This window comes from Schistocerca nitens, chromosome 12 (assembly GCF_023898315.1).
Source record: "Schistocerca nitens isolate TAMUIC-IGC-003100 chromosome 12, iqSchNite1.1, whole genome shotgun sequence".
NCBI classification, from domain to species: domain Eukaryota; kingdom Metazoa; phylum Arthropoda; class Insecta; order Orthoptera; family Acrididae; genus Schistocerca; species Schistocerca nitens.
This window is the reverse complement of record NC_064625.1, coordinates 9085132-9103299: the sequence shown is the minus strand read 5'-3', so window position 1 is coordinate 9103299 and position 18168 is coordinate 9085132. Positions and strand designations below refer to the sequence as shown.

General features: G+C 43.0%; 1 protein-coding gene across 1 annotated transcript in view; it reads left to right on the top strand.

Annotated features, from left to right (window-relative positions):
* Positions 1–10360, top strand: part of LOC126215310 (histone-lysine N-methyltransferase 2D-like) — a 459193-nt gene extending 448833 nt beyond the window's left edge. The window contains exons 75-77 of the mRNA XM_049941991.1: positions 6831–6960; positions 7062–7244; positions 7837–10360. Of these exons, the coding sequence (XP_049797948.1) occupies positions 6831–6960; positions 7062–7244; positions 7837–7929 (406 nt within the window). The 3' untranslated portion in view covers positions 7930–10360. The remainder of the gene's footprint in view (positions 1–6830; positions 6961–7061; positions 7245–7836) is intronic.
* The last annotated feature ends 7808 nt before the right edge of the window (positions 10361–18168 follow it).

Below are 18168 nucleotides of genomic sequence, written 5' to 3'. Positions count from 1 at the left end.
GCAGCAGTGTGCTCGAAAATTCTATCTCACTTCAAATTATGACAGCGTCCACACGACAGGTGGGTCCGAGTGATCTGCACCGCCTTTCCAACCCGTCTCTCATTCCTTCCTCAGAAAGAAACCTAACCATTCCGAAAACTGCTCCTATCCCCCACCCCGATCCCCTCTCCTCTCCCATCACAGACAGACTTTCAATTTCAACTCCTTGGAAGACAATTCAAAAATTATTTAGTCATTTGTGTACACGAGCTTAGACCCGGTATTCCTGTGACGACACTTACGAAGTTCAGTACCTGCTGCACGGGTCGGCTCACCGTCACGACGGTGTAGGCTCGGCCACTCTACTGTTGTGCACACCAGGGGAAAAGAGAGAGTAGTACTTGTGATGGCTAACTGGAAATGAGTTGAGAGTTGAAATGTTATCACAGCCTGTGTACAAAATATGGAAACAGATCTGTCCTGCGTATAAATGTGTACCAGTTGACTGAAAAATTATGCAGCTCGGATGTCTAGAATAATGTTACTTGTCTATTGTCACACACAATTATTGCAGCTGTTTCGGTATAACGACCAAAACTGGAGCATCTGCCACACTTCGCTTACTACCTTGTCCTTTAAAATTCTTGTACTCTGTAATTACTGCACTATCTTTACAATGCACATTGCAGGATTCTTAACTTTATAATATTGTATAATTTAGAAGAAAGCTCTCGTATTGTCAGAATTTTGCAACAGGTGAAATATCGACAGAGCTGACGGAACAGAATGTGCCGCCTACTGAACTGTAGACACACCTCCTGCAGCCTGAAGGCACATATTATTTCCTATTTTAATGAAAGTCTGTTTCTGTTCTTCTGCATGCATAAATTAGCACTTTTTTTAATACCTTGGGGTCTCAGCTATTAATATATTATACTTGAAAGTAAAAACACATTATGTTCTTACTTTGCAAATTTAAGCTTCAACTTGAGCTAATGTAGTTTTTTGATTACATATTGTGAAACTTCAAGAAACAGTTGCATTCACTTGTGCTGCATAAAAATACCTTGCATTCTGTACAATGAATGAAGGTGAACATACATTTGGATCTGACTCCTGGTGAGAATTTCTCATCTCTAGCAAGTGTAAAGTGTTTGATGACCTAAATTGAACTGGTGGCAGTGCCTGCAGTACTCTCGGACATTCGGCCTCTCGCTGTCCGTCGTCCTCTTCTGAGCTGTTCTCATTTTGTTTGGTGGGCCTCTTGTAGTAGATCATATTTTGAGCAATATTGAGTTTAAATGAGTAATTATATCCCTTCTTGCCCGTTTACTTTGGGTAGCATCCTGTCTGTATTCTAGCCGTGCAGCAGCTATGGCAAAGTCCACAAATGATATATTATTCTTGCTGTCCTTTTTTTTTTTTTTTCCCCTCCCTCTCATTGCATACTTCACTTCAACCCTGTCAAATATATCTACTCCACACATAAAAGCATTTTACTGGTTAATAGTGTTTGGCCTATATATGCTCACACATTTTCCATCCAGAATGCATCCATGAACCACGGACCTTGCCGTTGGTGGGGAGGCTTGCGTGCCTCAGCGATACAGTTAGCCGTACCGTAGGTACAACCACAACGGAGGGGTATCTGTTGAGAGGCCAGACAAACGTGCGGTTCCTGAAGAGGGGCAGCAGCCTTTTCAGTAGTTGCAAGGGCAACAGTCTGGATGATTGACTGATCTGGCCTTGTAACAATAACCAAAACGGCCTTGCTGTGCTGGTACTGCGAACGGCTGAAAGCAAGGGGAAACTACGGCCTAATTTTTCCCGAGGGCATGCAGCTTTACTGTATGATTAAATGATGATGGCGTCCTCTTGGGTAAAATATTCCGGAGGTAAAATAGTCCCCCATTCGGATCTCCGTGCGGGGACTACTCAAGAGGATGTCGTTATCAGGAGAAAGAAAACTGGCGTTCTACGGATCGGAGCGTGGAATGTCAGGTCCCTTAATCGGGCAGGTAGGTTAGAAAATTTGAAAAGGGAAATGGATAGGTTAAAGTTAGATATAGTGGGAATTAGTGAAGTTCGGTGGCAGGAGGAACAAGACTTCTGGTCAGGTGACTACAGGGTTATAAACACAAAGTCAAATAGGGGTAATGCACGAGTAGGTTTAATAATGAATAGGAAAATAGGAACGCGGGTAAGCTACTACAAACAGCTTAGTGAACGCATTATTGTGGCCAAGATAGATACGAAGCCCACACCTACTTCAGTAGTACAAGTTTATATGCCAACTAGCTCTGCAGATGACGAAGAAATTGAAGAAATGTATGATGAAATAAAAGAAATTATTCAGATAGTGAAGGGAGACAAAAACTTAATAGTCATGGGTGACTGGAATTCGAGTGTAGGAAAAGGGAGAGAAGGAAACGTAGTAGGTGAATATGGATTGGGGCTAAGAAATGAAAGAGGAAGCCGCCTGGTAGAATTTTGCACAGAGCACAACTTAATCATAGCTAACACTTGGTTTAAGAATCATGATAGAAGGTTGTATACATGGAAGAACCCTGGAGATACTAAAAGGTTTCAGATAGATTATATAATGGTAAGACAGAGATTTAGGAACCAGGTTTTAAATTGTAAGACATTTCCAGGGGCAGATGTGAACTCTGACCACAATCTATTTGTTATGACCTGTAGATTAAAACTGAAGAAATTGCAAAAAGGTGGGAATTTAAGGAGATGGGACCTGGATAAACTGAAAGAACCAGAGGTTGTACAGAGTTTCAGGGAGAGCATAAGGGAACAATTGACAGGAATGGGGGAAAGAAATACAGTAGAAGAAGAATGGGTAGCTTTGAGGGATGAAGTAGTGAAGGCAGCAGAGGATCAAGTAGGTAAAAAGACGAGGGCTAGTAGAAATCCTTGGGTAACAGAAGAAATATTGAATTTAATTGATGAAAGGAGAAAATATAAAAATGCAGTAAATGAAGCAGGCAAAAAGGAATACAAACGTCTCAAAAATGAGATCAACAGGAAGTGCAAAATGGCTAAGCAGGGATGCCTAGAGGACAAATGTAAGGATGTAGAGGCTTATCTCACTAGGGGTAAGATAGATACTGCCTACAGGAAAATTAGAGAGACCTTTGGAGATAAGAGGACCACTTGTATGAACATCAAGAGCTCGGATGGAAACCCAGTTCTAAGCAAAAAAGGGAAAGCAGAAAGGTGGAAGGAGTATACAGAGGGTCTATACAAGGGCGATGTACTTGAGGACAATATTATGGATATGGAAGAGGATGTAGATGAAGATGAAATGGGAGATACGATACTGCGTGAAGAGTTTGACAGAGCACTGAAAGACCTGAGTCGAAACAAGGCCCCCGGAGTAGACAACATTCCATTGGAACTACTGATGGCCTTGGGAGAGCCAGTCCTGACAAAACTCTACCATCTGGTGAGCAAGATGTATGAGACAGGCGAAATACCCTCAGACTTCAAGAAGAATATAATAATTCCAATCCCAAAGAAAGCAGGTGTTGACAGATGTGAAAATTACCGAACTATCAGTTTAATAAGTCACAGCTGCAAAATACTAACGCGAATTCTTTACAGACGAATGGAAAAACTGGTAGAAGCGGACCTCGGGGAAGATCAGTTTGGATTCCGTAGAAATGTTGGAACACGTGAGGCAATACTGACCTTACGACTTATCTTAGAAGAAAGATTAAGGAAAGGCAAACCCACGTTTCTAGCATTTGTAGACTTAGAGAAAGCTTTTGACAATGTTGACTGGAATACTCTCTTTCAAATTCTAAAGGTGGCAGGGGTAAAATACAGGGAGCAAAAGGCTATTTACAATTTGTACAGAAAGCAGATGGCAGTTATAAGAGTCGAGGGACATGAAACAGAAGCAGTGGTTGGGAAGGGAGTAAGACAGGGTTGTAGCCTCTCCCCGATGTTATTCAATCTGTATATTGAGCAAGCAGTAAAGGAATCAAAAGAAAAATTCGGAATAGGTATTAAAATCCATGGAGAAGAAATAAAAACCTTGAGGTTCGCCGATGACATTGTAATTCTGTCAGAGACAGCAAAGGACTTGGAAGAGCAGTTGAACGGAATGGATGGTGTCTTGAGGGGAGTATATAAGATGAACATCAACAAAAGCAAAACGAAGATAATGGAATGTAGTCGAATTAAGTCGGGTGATGTTGAGGGTATTAGATTAGGAAATGAGACACTTAAAGTAGTAAAGGAGTTTTGCTATTTGGGGAGCAAAATAACTGATGATGGTAGAAGTAGAGAGGATATAAAATGTAGACTGGCAATGGCAAGGAAGTCGTTTCTGAAGAAGAGAAATTTGTTAACATCGAATGTAGATTTGAGTGTCAGGAAGTCATTTCTGAAGGTATTTGTATGGAGTGTAGCCATGTATGGAAGTGAAACATGGACGGTAAATAGTTTGGACAAGAAGAGAATAGAAGCTTTTCGAAATGTGGTGCTACAGAAGAATGCTGAAGATTAGATGGGTAGATCACATAACTAATGAGGAGGTACTGAATAGGATTGGGGAGAAGAGAAGTTTGTGGCACAACTTGACCAGAAGAAGGGATCGGTTGGTAGGACATGTTCTGAGGCATCAAGGGATCACCAATTTAGTATTGGAGGGCAGCGTGGAGGGTAAAAATCGTAGGGGGAGACCAAGAGATGAATACACCAAGCAGATTCAGAAGGATGTAGGTTGCAGTAGGTACTGGGAGATGAAGAAGCTTGCACAGGATATAGTAGCATGGAGAGCTGCATCAAACCAGTCTCAGGACTGAAGACCACAACAACAACAACAATGGAATTTTCACTCTCCAGCGGACTGCATGCTGATACGAGGCTTACTGGCAGATAAAAACTGTGTGCCAGGACCGAGACTCGAACTCGGGACCTTTGCCTTTTGTGAGCAAGTGCTCTATTGGCAGAATTAGGGCTGTGAGCCGTGCTCGGGCGTTAGTGCACTTGGCCGTGAAAGGCAAAGGTCACGAGTTCGAGTCGGTCCGACCGCATTTGTAATCGTCCAGGAAATTTTATGTTTTGCATTCTTCTTCAACCAATGCTGAACCTGTAGTTCGGGTTCAACACCGTAAGTGGTGAAGCAAAAAAATTTGGTTTGTTCTCAAGCCATTTTATGATAGATATTTTGTACTCATTCTTTACCTCCTAATCAGAAGAATCCCTGCCTTCCTTTCTCATCTCAGTGTTTGTTTCCAGCTGAACAGATTGCCCTTCACTTCAGAAGGAACAGACACGAGTTACTTGAAAGCTAGAGATGAGATAAAAATACTGTGAAAATAAGATGGAGTCATATTACACATATTTTTATATATGCATTTTGAATTTGGGAATTAACTGTAATTTTAATCACTTTAGAGTGAGCATTTCAAAGAGGTAGTTAAAACGGAACGGTCACGTGGGTTATCGAGGATTGGCCACGATCTTGGAAAATTTGTTTCTCTCTCTTGGAACGAGATTTGGTGACTCTTTCTCCTTTAAAACAGTGAAAATTTGCTCAAGAAATCTATAAAATCAGGAAGACATAGATTGTCTAGTCAGTAATTACTTTCAGGAGGCAAAATTTCAGTACTTCGTATGGCAAATTTAAAAGTGAAAAAACTATGCACATCTCTCAGAACTATTAGTTAGGAATAGAATGGGGATTTGGGAAATGAGGGGCACGTCACTTGAGGCCAGGATGAGAGGGGAAGATGAAGGCAGCCAGATAGTAAGTGGGATAAGGATAGATAAAGGAAGATCAGTGAGGCGCGAAATGAATAGTGGAATTAAAAACTGAAAAGAAGACGGGGGGGGGGGGGGGGGGGGAAACAATGACTTAACAGATGCAGAGGACATAAACAATAAAAAAGGAATGAAGACAGGGTGGTTTCACAAGTTGTTCGAGAAATCAGATTTCCAAGCTGCAAGTATTCACTTCACAGTGTTTTATACAGGAATTACTGTCCGAGGATATAGACGGATGTACCTCGTGGGCAGGCAGTAACCGGTAGTCGAGTGCCCGATGCTGCAACGGCAGGCGGGACATTCGATTCTCCCTGAACTCGAAGACGAGATTGTGTCTTCGGGCACATCCTCGAGTCCTGACACCCATTCGGATGTAATCACGGCATACAGTGTGTTAATTGGAGTCAGCCGGTTTTGTGAGTGGGGAGCAAAGAAAGTGAGGCCGGACTGCCAAAGGATGAGAAGCTGTGTGAGGGGAGCCCCTGTGGCATAAACTTCACGCTTCAAGCAGGAGTTAAAGAAAGAAAACTCGAGTACTTTTTGTAAAATGACGGTTTACTAAAGATCTTAACTGCAGCAATTACATACAGTTATTGCAAGGAAAAGAAGTGGTATGAAATACAGTGAAGTGTGACAACTAACACGGAAGATGACAGTGGCTGCCTCACACAGTAGACACGTACTGTCAGCTACGTACTATCAGCTGCAGCAGAAAACAAATTACTACCAGTCGAAGCCTTTCGACTTATACCAGCTTGTACTAATTTGGGCATAGGCAGTGGATTGAGCAACTGAAAGATGATGCACTGTAAAATCTTAAGGAAAGAACTAACAATTCTGAAACCTAGAATTAGTAGTTTCACTTTTAAATGGATCTATCAGCAGTATTGGAATTTTACCTCCTAGAAGCAAGTACTGACTAGCCATTCATCTTTTTGTGACTCATTCTCTGTTCATTAACTGCAAATTTTATCTCCTGTGGTAAGGACCAGTGTCATTATGCAAACTTCTAAACTTTTACGACTGTTTTGTAAGCATTAAATGTGTCACCTGTCAATTTTCAGGTCCAAAATACAAGGGTTAGGTCTTTACGCAGCACGAGACCTGGAGAGACACACGATGGTCATAGAGTATATCGGGGAAGTAATCCGCACCGAATTGTCCGAAGTTCGTGAAAAACTGTACGAAGCGAAGGTAAGTACCGTCTGAGGATAAGTCAGATAAAACTGCACCACTTACTTTTATTTGCAGAGCAGTAGAATAGACACAGTAATTTTGGCCACTCTTGTGTGCAGAATCGAGGTATATACATGTTCCGCCTGGACGAAGACCGTGTGGTGGACGCTACCCTGTCGGGCGGCCTCGCTCGCTACATTAACCACTCGTGTAACCCCAACTGCGTGGCGGAGACTGTAGAGGTGGAGAGGGACCTCCGCATCATCATTTTTGCCAAGCGACGCATATCACGTGGTGAAGAGGTATGTCGGGTTTTGAACTGGTTACAAAATAAACTGGCAGAAAAGCTTCGGTTCTCTTCTCTCGGGAGGGCCAGAGTTGAGAAAGACCGAGGAAATGTCTCGTCTGTCTATAGTGCTGTGACACAGGAAAATTTTATGTCGTATAGTGTGTGTGAAGTGACATTGTTATCATTTTGAATTCCAAATATAACTTACCGACATTTCATCGACTCGTACAAATGCTTTCACGTAGAAGTAATAGGGGTGATCGTGCGGTAAGAAAAGTTGGCACGTAATCTTCTGAGTGTAATTTAATCACCTAATGGTTTTATTTCGAGCAGAAATATGGGTAACGGTACTTCAAAATTTTTATTTAGTAAAGCTATTCTCTTTTTTGCAAGAAACGACATAAGTAGTATTTTAATACTGTAGCAGATACACCAGAGTGATTCGCAGTATATAACACATTCGATACTGCGACAAGTTTCAAAACACCCTTTTTTGTGTAATATTGTAAAGCATTAACCTGTCTCTGTGTCTAGTCTTTACAATTTTTCATTACCAGTTTTAACAGACGATTCACCAGTTTTCTAAATGCAATTCCCTTTTGCAGCTGGCGTACGACTACAAGTTCGACATCGAAGACGACCAGCACAAGATACCGTGCAATTGCGGGGCTCCCAACTGCCGTAAGTGGATGAACTGAGTCGGCCACCACTTCCGGAAGGAGCGACCGCCGAGTACCCGATCGCCTCTCCGAATGGGACACCGGTCGTGTCGAAGTCCGCACCCGGGTGTCGAGGGGTTACCTGCGGTGTGGTGCCGTAAGGATTTAATCTGATGCCTTAACAATTTTGTTGCCTTATATTCCACACTGGGAGAACTGACAGCTCGAAGTAATGTCCTCCCTCTCAAAGTACACGCCGAGGTCCGTTATTTCTTCGGTTAAACGTGCGGTCCGGGAGAGAACACCTCGATGCACGTGTGAGAGGAGGAATGTAAAACTGACAATACTTTTAAGAGTGCCTGTGTCAGCCAGATTCCCGAGTAAAACTGGGATCACGTACTCGTAGTAGGTCGGTACACGGGTAACTGATTAACTCACTTCACCGACCCGCCTTATACAACAATAATTGTACGAAATTTATTTTGAGAAATTTAGGTAACTGCCGTTCAGAAGTGACCTTTGACAAACAATATTCGTGTCGTTAGATTGTGGTGACGGACATCTTGTGAGTGCAATCTGAATGATACAGTGTTTTCAGCTGGGAAGTTGTGGTGGAAAGCTACTTTGGGCCCGGGCTGTAGCACCTCACTTTGGCACCTGGGGTTACTGTTTTCCTTTAGAGTGCTCATTGTGTGGCTAGTGTGATCACTTGTTCTGCAGAGTGTTTTGTAACGCAGTTTTCTTTTTAATGTGATGTTTACAGAGAGCCATTTGGCAGTTTGTATTTGTGCACCGCACGTGTTACTTGTCACTGTGAAACTGGCATATCTCTGATAGTGTGTGCATCATTTCTCGTACGTGTGTGCTGCCAGTTTAAGATTCTCTTCTGTAGCTCGAAAGGTGTTCGTTTGTTAGAATAGTGTAACCGGTCAAACGCATTTTGTTACAAACTGCTCGACTGTATTTTTACAGTGTCATTTAGTGACAACAGTGCCTGCTGAGGGGATGAGGTGGTCTTTTTAATTATTATCTAAATGATTCCATTGGTTGTGTTTAAAACTATTTCAAATGGGCGTTTTATCAAAAGAATTTTATGTGTATACGTTTCTGTTGTGCACATATGTAATATGGAAGTTAGGAAATTTCAGGGTTGAGCATTGGTGTGTGATGTATTACAGTAAGAGTAAGTGTATATTGAGAAATGCCTTAAATATGGCTACTTTACCAGAGAACAAATTGTGAATATGTATAATTTTTTTAGTGTATAGTATAAATTGCTTGATAGAAGCTAATAGCCAAAGTTTTTGAAAGATGTTAATTTTTCCTAGCAAACAATCTTTGAGAGATTTGTTATGGTGCAATATTATGGTATGTAATAGCTAGTGAGATCACAGATGCTTATTCTTTACTTTTAGAAATGTCAAGGGCTATCCACTGCAGATTTCAGTTTGTCATCATGCAGTCTTAATTTTGTGTGCACGGCTCTTTTACAATTTTTAAGTAAGAAATGTCTGTATTCTGTACTAAATGATTTAATTTCAAGATTATTTTTTTTAACAATCACAATTTTTGTACACAGGTGTTTTTTTTACTAAAAATAGATGCCCGTTACTCAATACCGACTGTGCGTGTGCACAAAAATGCGTACAAAAACGGCCAGTGCGTAACTCCGTTCGTATAGTGTGAACAGTGTTTGAGAAATCTCTCGTCACTGGCAAAACCGGCAGAGAACGATGTGCTGCGAACAGTCACATTGTACTAGCTAATGGTAGCTGCCTGCTGAGTGGGCGCGATACGCCTCACTCTACGAGGTATCGTTACAGATTGTTCACGGTGTATTTGAGAGTTGTGTAGCTGACGTGAATAGTTTTTTCTCTAGGCAGCAGTTTTTTATTTTGTACGATTGTAATTTTTGATTCGGTGCCTGAGTGATTTAATATTTGACCAGCAGCTGAATAATTATTGCTGCAAAAGATTTCACTTATTCCTACTGACCGTGTCATTTGGGTCTCAGTGCAATTAACAGTGAAACATTGTAAGGCTCTTGTAAAATGAAGTAAAAACCCTTACTTCCATTTGGTTTTTTAAAATTTTACTGAATGGCACCAGTTGAAATTTTAAATACTGGCCAAATGTGTATCTGATTCAATAATCTTGGAAGTAAATCATTTGTGTTAACAGTTTTTCAAATGCTCGCACCTTCCACAGAATGGTGTACGACACGTGTTTCGTGAAATGTCAGTTGTGGAGAAACTGTGAAGACTTATGCAATGATGACTCCATAGTTACCCAGTTCTTTGACACTTATATTGTGAGTTCTTATATTTGTCTTGTCTTTTTTTGTAAATATGAAACTTTTGTATGATAATTTTCATCATGTAAGCATATGTAAGTGTTTTGATTGAAGTGTCCACATTTTTGTTTAGTGTGAAAATTGTTGGAATGATGAATATATGATTGAAATGAGTAATTTGGTATTCATATTGTCATACTCCTTTTTCCAAAATATTTCATTTGGTGCAATAAGTGGGTTAGGTGTCACATTTATTGATCTCTGAAATTGGAGTACTCCCACAGAAAGTACTGAAAATTGAGCTTCTAGTACTGTAACATTTTGACATATCTATAGCACTTGGCATGTTGGTAGTGATGTATAGTTACTGTACTGAATGGCATGTTATTGATGATTACAGTATATACCCACTGCATGCCTGAAGCAATATTAATTTTAATTCAAAATAGAGAAACTTGGTCAGACAATAAACTTCTTACTAATTAAGGCTCTTTTAAAATGAAGTAAAAACCCTTACTTCCATTTGGTTTTTTAAAATTTTACTGAATGGCACCAGTTGAAATTTTAAATACTGGCCAAATGTGTATCTGATTCAATAATCTTGGAAGTAAATCATTTGTGTTAACAGTTTACAACATAAAAATTAAAAGAGCAGCTCAAATGCACACACTGCAATTCACATCTCAAGATGGAGCTGTGTGCACCGATGTTTCATAATGCCAGACATATCTGCAGATGAGAAGATTGCTTTGCGGTAACTGGCATTTTGTCACATGAAATTGGCACTCGTCAAACTGTTGTATGTACTCTAACATATCTCTTAGTCAACTCTGACGAAAATTACAGTTTTGCATTTCTTGATGTTTCGTCCTTACCTTCTGCATAAATAAGAGAGAATTGGTACATTGTCAATAATTTTAAGTTGATGTTCTCATCTATACAATAATTATCTTAAGGTCCCTGGTATCATTCCTTGCAGCCATTTACTCGGGTGGGCCCTTGTTTGTGAGTAATATACGCAACAAAAATTATTAATTTTGCGTAATTCTTTAGAACCTTAAAAATGATAACAGTACATGGAGCGGCATTGTGGTGTAGTGGTTAAAGTACATTCTTGACTTACAAAAGATTGTGGATTCAACTCTCATAAGGAGCTTAAATTTTTTATTTTCAAATCTTTATTCAAATAATAATAATTATAATTATTATAATAATAACTATAATAATAATAATAATAATTATTGTTGTTGTTGTTGTTGTTCCATTAATTTGTTAAAAATACATTTTTTTAAAATTTGTATTCCTTTGTCACATCGTTTTAATCATTGTGTTAACTATTTCGTTTACTCTTATTTTGTCCTGGAAAAAGGAGTATTGGAATCTTTTTGTGAGCGATTTTAATTATTTTTATTTATCTGTCATAATAGTTAAATGTTTGAAAATGCTGATGTATCAGTTAAAAAACAAAAGACAAAGTAGTCTGTTTATATTGACTGTGCAGTGGTGTCGAAAATGTATTTTTCGTTACAAGATGTACATTTTTCAGATGTTGCTCATCATAAAAACATTCAACCGTCATACAAACATTGGAAACATAAATTATGGTTTTGCTATGGACAAAATAATGCAGATCAGGATTTAAACAAAAGAAGGGATTACAAAAAAACTAAATTCAAGCAACATCAGAAATAGAAATAATGAACACAATAACATGGCGGAAAGTATAAAACCACAAAATGGGAAAAAAAAATAAATCAAAGTCAATACATAAAAAATAAAATCACTTGCACAAAGATTCCAAATGAAGAAAGAATGGTTGGAAGACAAGATAAGACAATTTTGTTAATAGTTAATATGATGAAACAAAGTGACAAAGGATTAGAAATTAAAAATTTACATTTAAACTAATTAACTGAACAACAATAATGAAGAAAAGCATTTTGATAAAGACATGAAAATAAAAAATTAAAGCACCTGACGAGGTTTAAACTCACAACCCCCTATAAGACAGGAACATACCTTAAACATAACTCTACTCTGTGTGTTGTTATTTTTAAGGCTCTAGGAACCCGCACCCCTGCCCCCGTTGATTACTCGCAAACAGAGGCCCATTCAGGTGAATGGCTGCAAGGTGTGATACCTTGGAGCCTAACCTGTCCCACCAAATAGTTGATTTCAAAAAATAGATATAACCCGTGGGCCTCTCCTTGTTCCGATGGTAAATCAATTATTATCCACAAAGTAGTTATAAAATTTTATTGTAATCAAATAGGAAACTTACAAGGACATAATTTTTTGGCGTAGTCTCTTTGCCTTGCTACACACTTGGTCCATTGTTGTACAAACTTCCGGATGACCTTATAAAAGAAAGTTCTCGGTAGAGCTGCGAGCCAGGAATGCACCGCTTCTTTCACTGCTTTGTCCGAGGCAAATCGACGGGCCCTTAATGCGTGTTTGAGTGGACCAAACAAATGATAAAAGGAGCAAGACTGGGACTATATGGAGGATGATCCTGGAGAATACTCAGTATTGTAGAACACACAGTATAATGTCGTTTATTGAAACTGAACTACCCTTCTCAAACAATCACTCTATACACACAAAAACAAGTAACTTGTAGACGACCACTCATCAAGAGTGTCGGTGAGGTCCGTCAGAGCTGGTCCTAGCTCGGCGAGGAACTGGCTGTACTGCTGCTGCGCTGGCCTTATAAAGCCGTTGGAGTACTCCAACTTTCCCTTTATCTGTGAGGCGACCTCTGCAGAAAAAGGTTCGCATTAGTCTCTAGCAAGTTCCGTTTGTTTTGAAGAATTGTTTTCCTCTAGGTTGTGCCTGCAAGTGCTTGTGTATGTTATATGGTACACAGGGGTGTCTTGAGTGTAGTCTGACTGGCAGGGGCCGTCTGTGGCAGACGTAACATACCTCCCTTCCGGGGGGGAGCTGCGCGAAAGATCGATAGCTGCTAAGTCGTGGAGATCTGCGGCTGCGGCTCCCTGGAGGAGGCTGTGGAGTCTGCCTCTTGGAGAATATGGTGCTGCACGTTCCTGCGATGCGGGCTTACCGGCATACTGGTTGTGATGGCGGCGTGGGTGGGACCTGTGGCATCGTTTCATCTTCATCGGTGGCCATCGGCTGTTGTGGAGGTGCCGAAGAGGGGCCGGGCAGCTGGTCCGTCGGCTGCGACTGCTGTGTTGGTGGTGCTGGTAGCGGCGACTGGTGCCCTGTAACGTCACCCGTGGAATGATTAGATGGCCTTAGTGAAGGTGTCTGTGTAAGTGGTCCGGAATGGGTTGTAGAGGTGGCAGTGGTCAGTGTCGTAGAGTGCGGTGCAGGTGTTGCAGGGTAGGGAGGACACAATTGATTTCGATGGCAACGGACTGTGTGGCCATCCAAGATGACATCAAAAAGTTGGCAACCCCGGGAACACTGGATGACGGCGGGCAGCCAACCTGCTGTAGTGCCAAAACCTCGGGTCCAGACTAAGGAGCCGGGGAAGAACCGGGATTGTCCAGGAGGAATCTGAATTCCTGGAGAGGGCAAGAGAAGATGTAGGAGGGTCCTGGGTTGGCAGCCGTGGGGTGTTTCCGCTGGGCTTTTGTCCCCTGTCGGAGTGGCTCGATAGGAACTGAGGAATAGCGTCAGAGCATCTTCAAGGGAGTGGTCTTTGGTATATTTGAGCATTTGGGTAAGAAGATGCTGGATGCCGTTGTCTGTGTAAAAGGGGAGGAATTCCTGGCTTCATAATTGTGGTCCATTGCTCGTGACTGGCTGTAATCCTTCCAAGCAAAATATTTTTGCAAGGGCTGATAAGGTAACGTGTGTGGTGATTGCTGAACACCGAACGATGTATGGGAAATGGGAAAATGCATCCGTGACTAGGAGCCATTGGTGGCCCAGAAATGGTCCCGCGAAGTCAAGGTGGATGTGTTCCCGTGGACCGTTCGGCATAGGCCAGGGAAGGAATTTTTGGGGTGGACGGGGCAATTGCTGGGCACAGACGGTACAGCGCTGCACCGTCTCTGTGATGTCAGACGTGAGGCCGATCCAAAAAACGTGCTTCTTGCGAGGGATTTGGTGCGAACGGTTCCCCAATGCCCTTGGTGAAGAATGTGGAGGATCGTCAGCTGCAGGGATCTCGGAACGATGACCCTCGGTTCTGCTGAATCTAAGTGGAGGAGGACTCCGTCCACCACCGAAAGCTGGTGTCGGATAGAATAGTACAACCAGAGGTGGCGTCGATCCTGAGGAGGCGGCGAGAAAGGCCAGCCGTGCAGAACGCGGTGTCGGACGACTCGGAGGAGGGAATCTTCTGCGGTGGCTGTGCAGCTACTTTGAGAGCTGTAATGGGAAATGCCTTAAGGGCCTCTTAGACGTCATCACCAATCTGAAAAATGAGGAGGTCCAACTGGTCAAAAGCAGGGTCCAGACCTCGTGGTAGACGCGACAAGGCGTTCGTGTTGGCGTGCTGGGAGGTGGTACGGAAATGCACGGTGTAGCAAAATTGGGATAGGAACGACGCCCAACGCTGGATACGTAGGGATGTTTTGGTCGGTAATCACGCGGAAGGTGCAAATAAAGAGAGGAGCGGTTTGTGGTCAGTAATAATGTGAAAGGACTTGCCATAGAGAAAGGGATAGATTTGGAACAGGCAAAAACCGTGGCAAGTGCTTCTTTCTCGATTTGGGAATATTTGATTTGTGCTGTGGAGTAAGCTTTTGAGATGTATGCTATGGGGCACTCTGTCATCCGGCAATCCCACACCATATTCAGAGGTGTCCGTAGCAAGTATCAAAGGCAGATTTGGATCATAAGGCATGAGACACGCAGCGGATTGGAGCTGCTGTTTGAGGGTATGGAAAGCGGTCTCGCAGACTGGGGTCCAACAGAGTGGGACATTTTTGCGGCAGAGGTGGTACAGGGATGCTGTCACTTGAGCTGCAGAAGCAACGAATTTCCTGCAATACGAAATTTTGCCCAAGAAGGATTTCGAGTGATGAAGGTCCCAGGGACGGGGCAGGTTGTTAATGGCGTCGATATAAGAGAAAGATGGAGAAATGCCATTCTGGGAAATGATGTGAACCAGATAGGAGATAGATTGTTGGAAAAATGAACATTTAGAAATATTACATTTCAGACCTTTCGAAGGCGAGGAAAGAGGAGGCGGAGGTTGGCTACGTGCTCTTCGGAGGAGGACCCCATGACGACTATGTCGTCTAAGTAATTTATACAGCCCGGGATATCAGTGAGAAGTTGTTCAAGGTATCTTTGAAAGATTGCAGGAGCACCGGCTAAACCAAACATAAGTATTGTCGGGAGGAAAGATTAAAAGAAATTTGGAGATATGTTTCTGCTAGGTCGATTTTCGTAAAGTAGGAGCCCCCCTGCCAATTTGCAAAAGAGATCTTCCGGTCGTGGAAGGGGATAGTCGTCAATGAGAAGCTGTGGGTTGATTGTAGACTTAAAGTCACCGCAGAGGCGAAGGCGGCGGCCTGACTTCTGCACGATGACTGAAGGCGTGGACCACAAGCTGAACTGCACGGGCTGGAGAACCCCTTCATCTTGAAGACATCGGAGTTCTTCTTTGAGTGGCTGTTGTAGTGTCACTGGTACCTGGCGTGCCCGGAAGTAGCGGGGCCTCAAAGTCCTTGGCGCAGCCTATGCCCGGTGAAAACAGGTCCTGGAATTCATTACAGAGTGCATCAACTTCAGGAAAAGGAACGTGCTGAGACACTAGGTGAACATCGTCCACAATGGAAAATCCGAATAAGCGGAAGCAGTCCAGTCCGAATAAGTCTGCTGTGGAGGAATTGTTGACAACCAGAAACGTGACTGGACGTTGAACCGATTTGTACTCGACTTGAGCCGTGAATTGTGCTAGGAGAGCTATCTCTTGCTTATTGTACGCCAGTAGGTGCTTAGGGGCTGGAGAGAGGGGTGGTGAACGAATGTTGGCATCTGAAGTGTAATTAATTGAAGATACTGCTGCGCCTGTGTCCACTTGCAGACGCAGAGGCTTGTCATTGATAGTGTCCTCTATAAAAATTTGTCGAGGAGTTGTTTACCTGGTTGATGTCCATTGGGGGGTTGTTCAAGCCGTCTGGATATGGCCTGGGGTGGCAGTTGCTGGAGGTTATGGTTTTTGCGTGACAAACGGACGCTAAATGGCGTTCCCTGTCGCAGTGTGTGCATTGCGGTCTGGGCAATCTTCTCTGTCGTGTTGAATGGCAGGAGGGCAGGCGGAGACGATCCCCACGACGACGTTGCCGGTTGTGTTGTTGCTGCAGTGGCTTCTGGCTCCGGCCGGGATGGTGCGACTCGGCGTCTTGTTGTGGAGGCGGTCTCCCACCACCTCGACGGTAGGAGCGCGGCGTAGAGCCCTGGATTGCTGCGACGTCTTCGGTGTCTGTCGTGGCGTCGTCACGGATCGCTGCTACATCTGCCCGGGATTCCAGTCGGCGATCGGTGGCTGTAGAAATTTTGAACTTATAAGCTAGTTCTATGACCTGCTCGAGGGACGGGTCTTCTAACTTAAGGGCGTCACGGTGGAAAGCGCCGCCTGGCACCGCCTGTATCGAGTGGTCACTCACCGTGTCATCAGCGTACGATTCCTCGGAAAGATGTGTGTGAAATATACATTTGCTGCTGAGACCTTGCAGCTCGGCGGCCCACTGGCAATAGGTCTGCTCGAGTTTCTTCCGGCATTGGTAGAACTCGACGCGGGCTGCGAGTACATGATATCGGCGTTTGTTGTAGGCATTTAACGTCGCACAGATGGCGGTGAAGGTGAGGGAGTCGGGGTCCAGCGGCTGTAGTTTCGTGAGCAGGACGTACATCTTCAATTGTTTCCATGACAAGAAAAAAAAGTGCACTGCCTGTCTCGGTGAATCGTGGAGTGTTGCCAGATACGTTGTTCTTATGTTTCCCATTCTTCAACTTCATCGTTGAATCCTTGGAACGGCGGTGGCATTGCGGGGCGGTGGAGGCTTCAGATTTTGGCGATCAGTTGTGTCTGAGTTTCCAAAAACTGGTGCAGAAGTCCTTGAAAGAATTGTTGCCATTCCGTAGGTGCTGCTGTCGTAACCACGATGTTCGTCGGTTCGTTCCACTATACTCGTCGGCGCTGGAGAATACTCAGTATTGTAGAACACTCAGTATAATGTCATTTATTGAAACTGAACTACCCTTCTCGGACAATCACTATATACACACACAAAAACATATAACTTGTAGACAGCCATTCATCAAGAGCGTCAGTGAGGTCCGTCGGAGCTGGTCCTAGCTCGGTGAGAAACTGGCTGTACTGCTGCTGTGCTGGCCTTATAAAGCCGGCAGAGGCCGGTGGAGTACTCCATGTATCTGTGAGGCGACCTCTGCAGAAAAAGGTTCGCATTAGTCTCTAGCAAGTTCTGTTTGTTTTGAAGAATTGTTTTCCTCTTGGTTGCGCCTGCAAGTGCTTGTGTATGTTATATGGTACACAGGGGTGTCTTGAGTGTAGTCTGCCTGGCAGGGGCCGTCTGTGGCAGACATAACAGATCCAGTACTTCAAATTTGAGTTTCTGGAGTGTTTCAGCAGTGTGGGCAGCAGTATGCGGACGGGCATTATTGTGCAACAACGCAACACCTTTTGACAGCAATCCCCGGCGTTTGCTGCGAATTGCAGGCCTTAGTCTGGCAGTAAGAATCTCACTGTAAAGTACACAGTTTATTGTTGTTCCCCTTTCTCAATAATATTCCAGTACTGGACCTTTTGCGTCCCAAAAAACCGTAAGCATCATTTTTCTTGTGGACGGTTGGGTCTTGAACTGTTTCTTGCACAGTGAATTAGGATGTTTCCATTCCATACTCTGCTGTTTACTCTACTCTCCTTCTCGTAATGATGGATCCATGTTTTCGTCACCAGTAATGATCCTGTCTAAGAAGTTGTCCCCTTTGTTACCATAGCGATCCAAATGTTTTTTGCAGATGTCCAAGCGCGTTTGTTTATG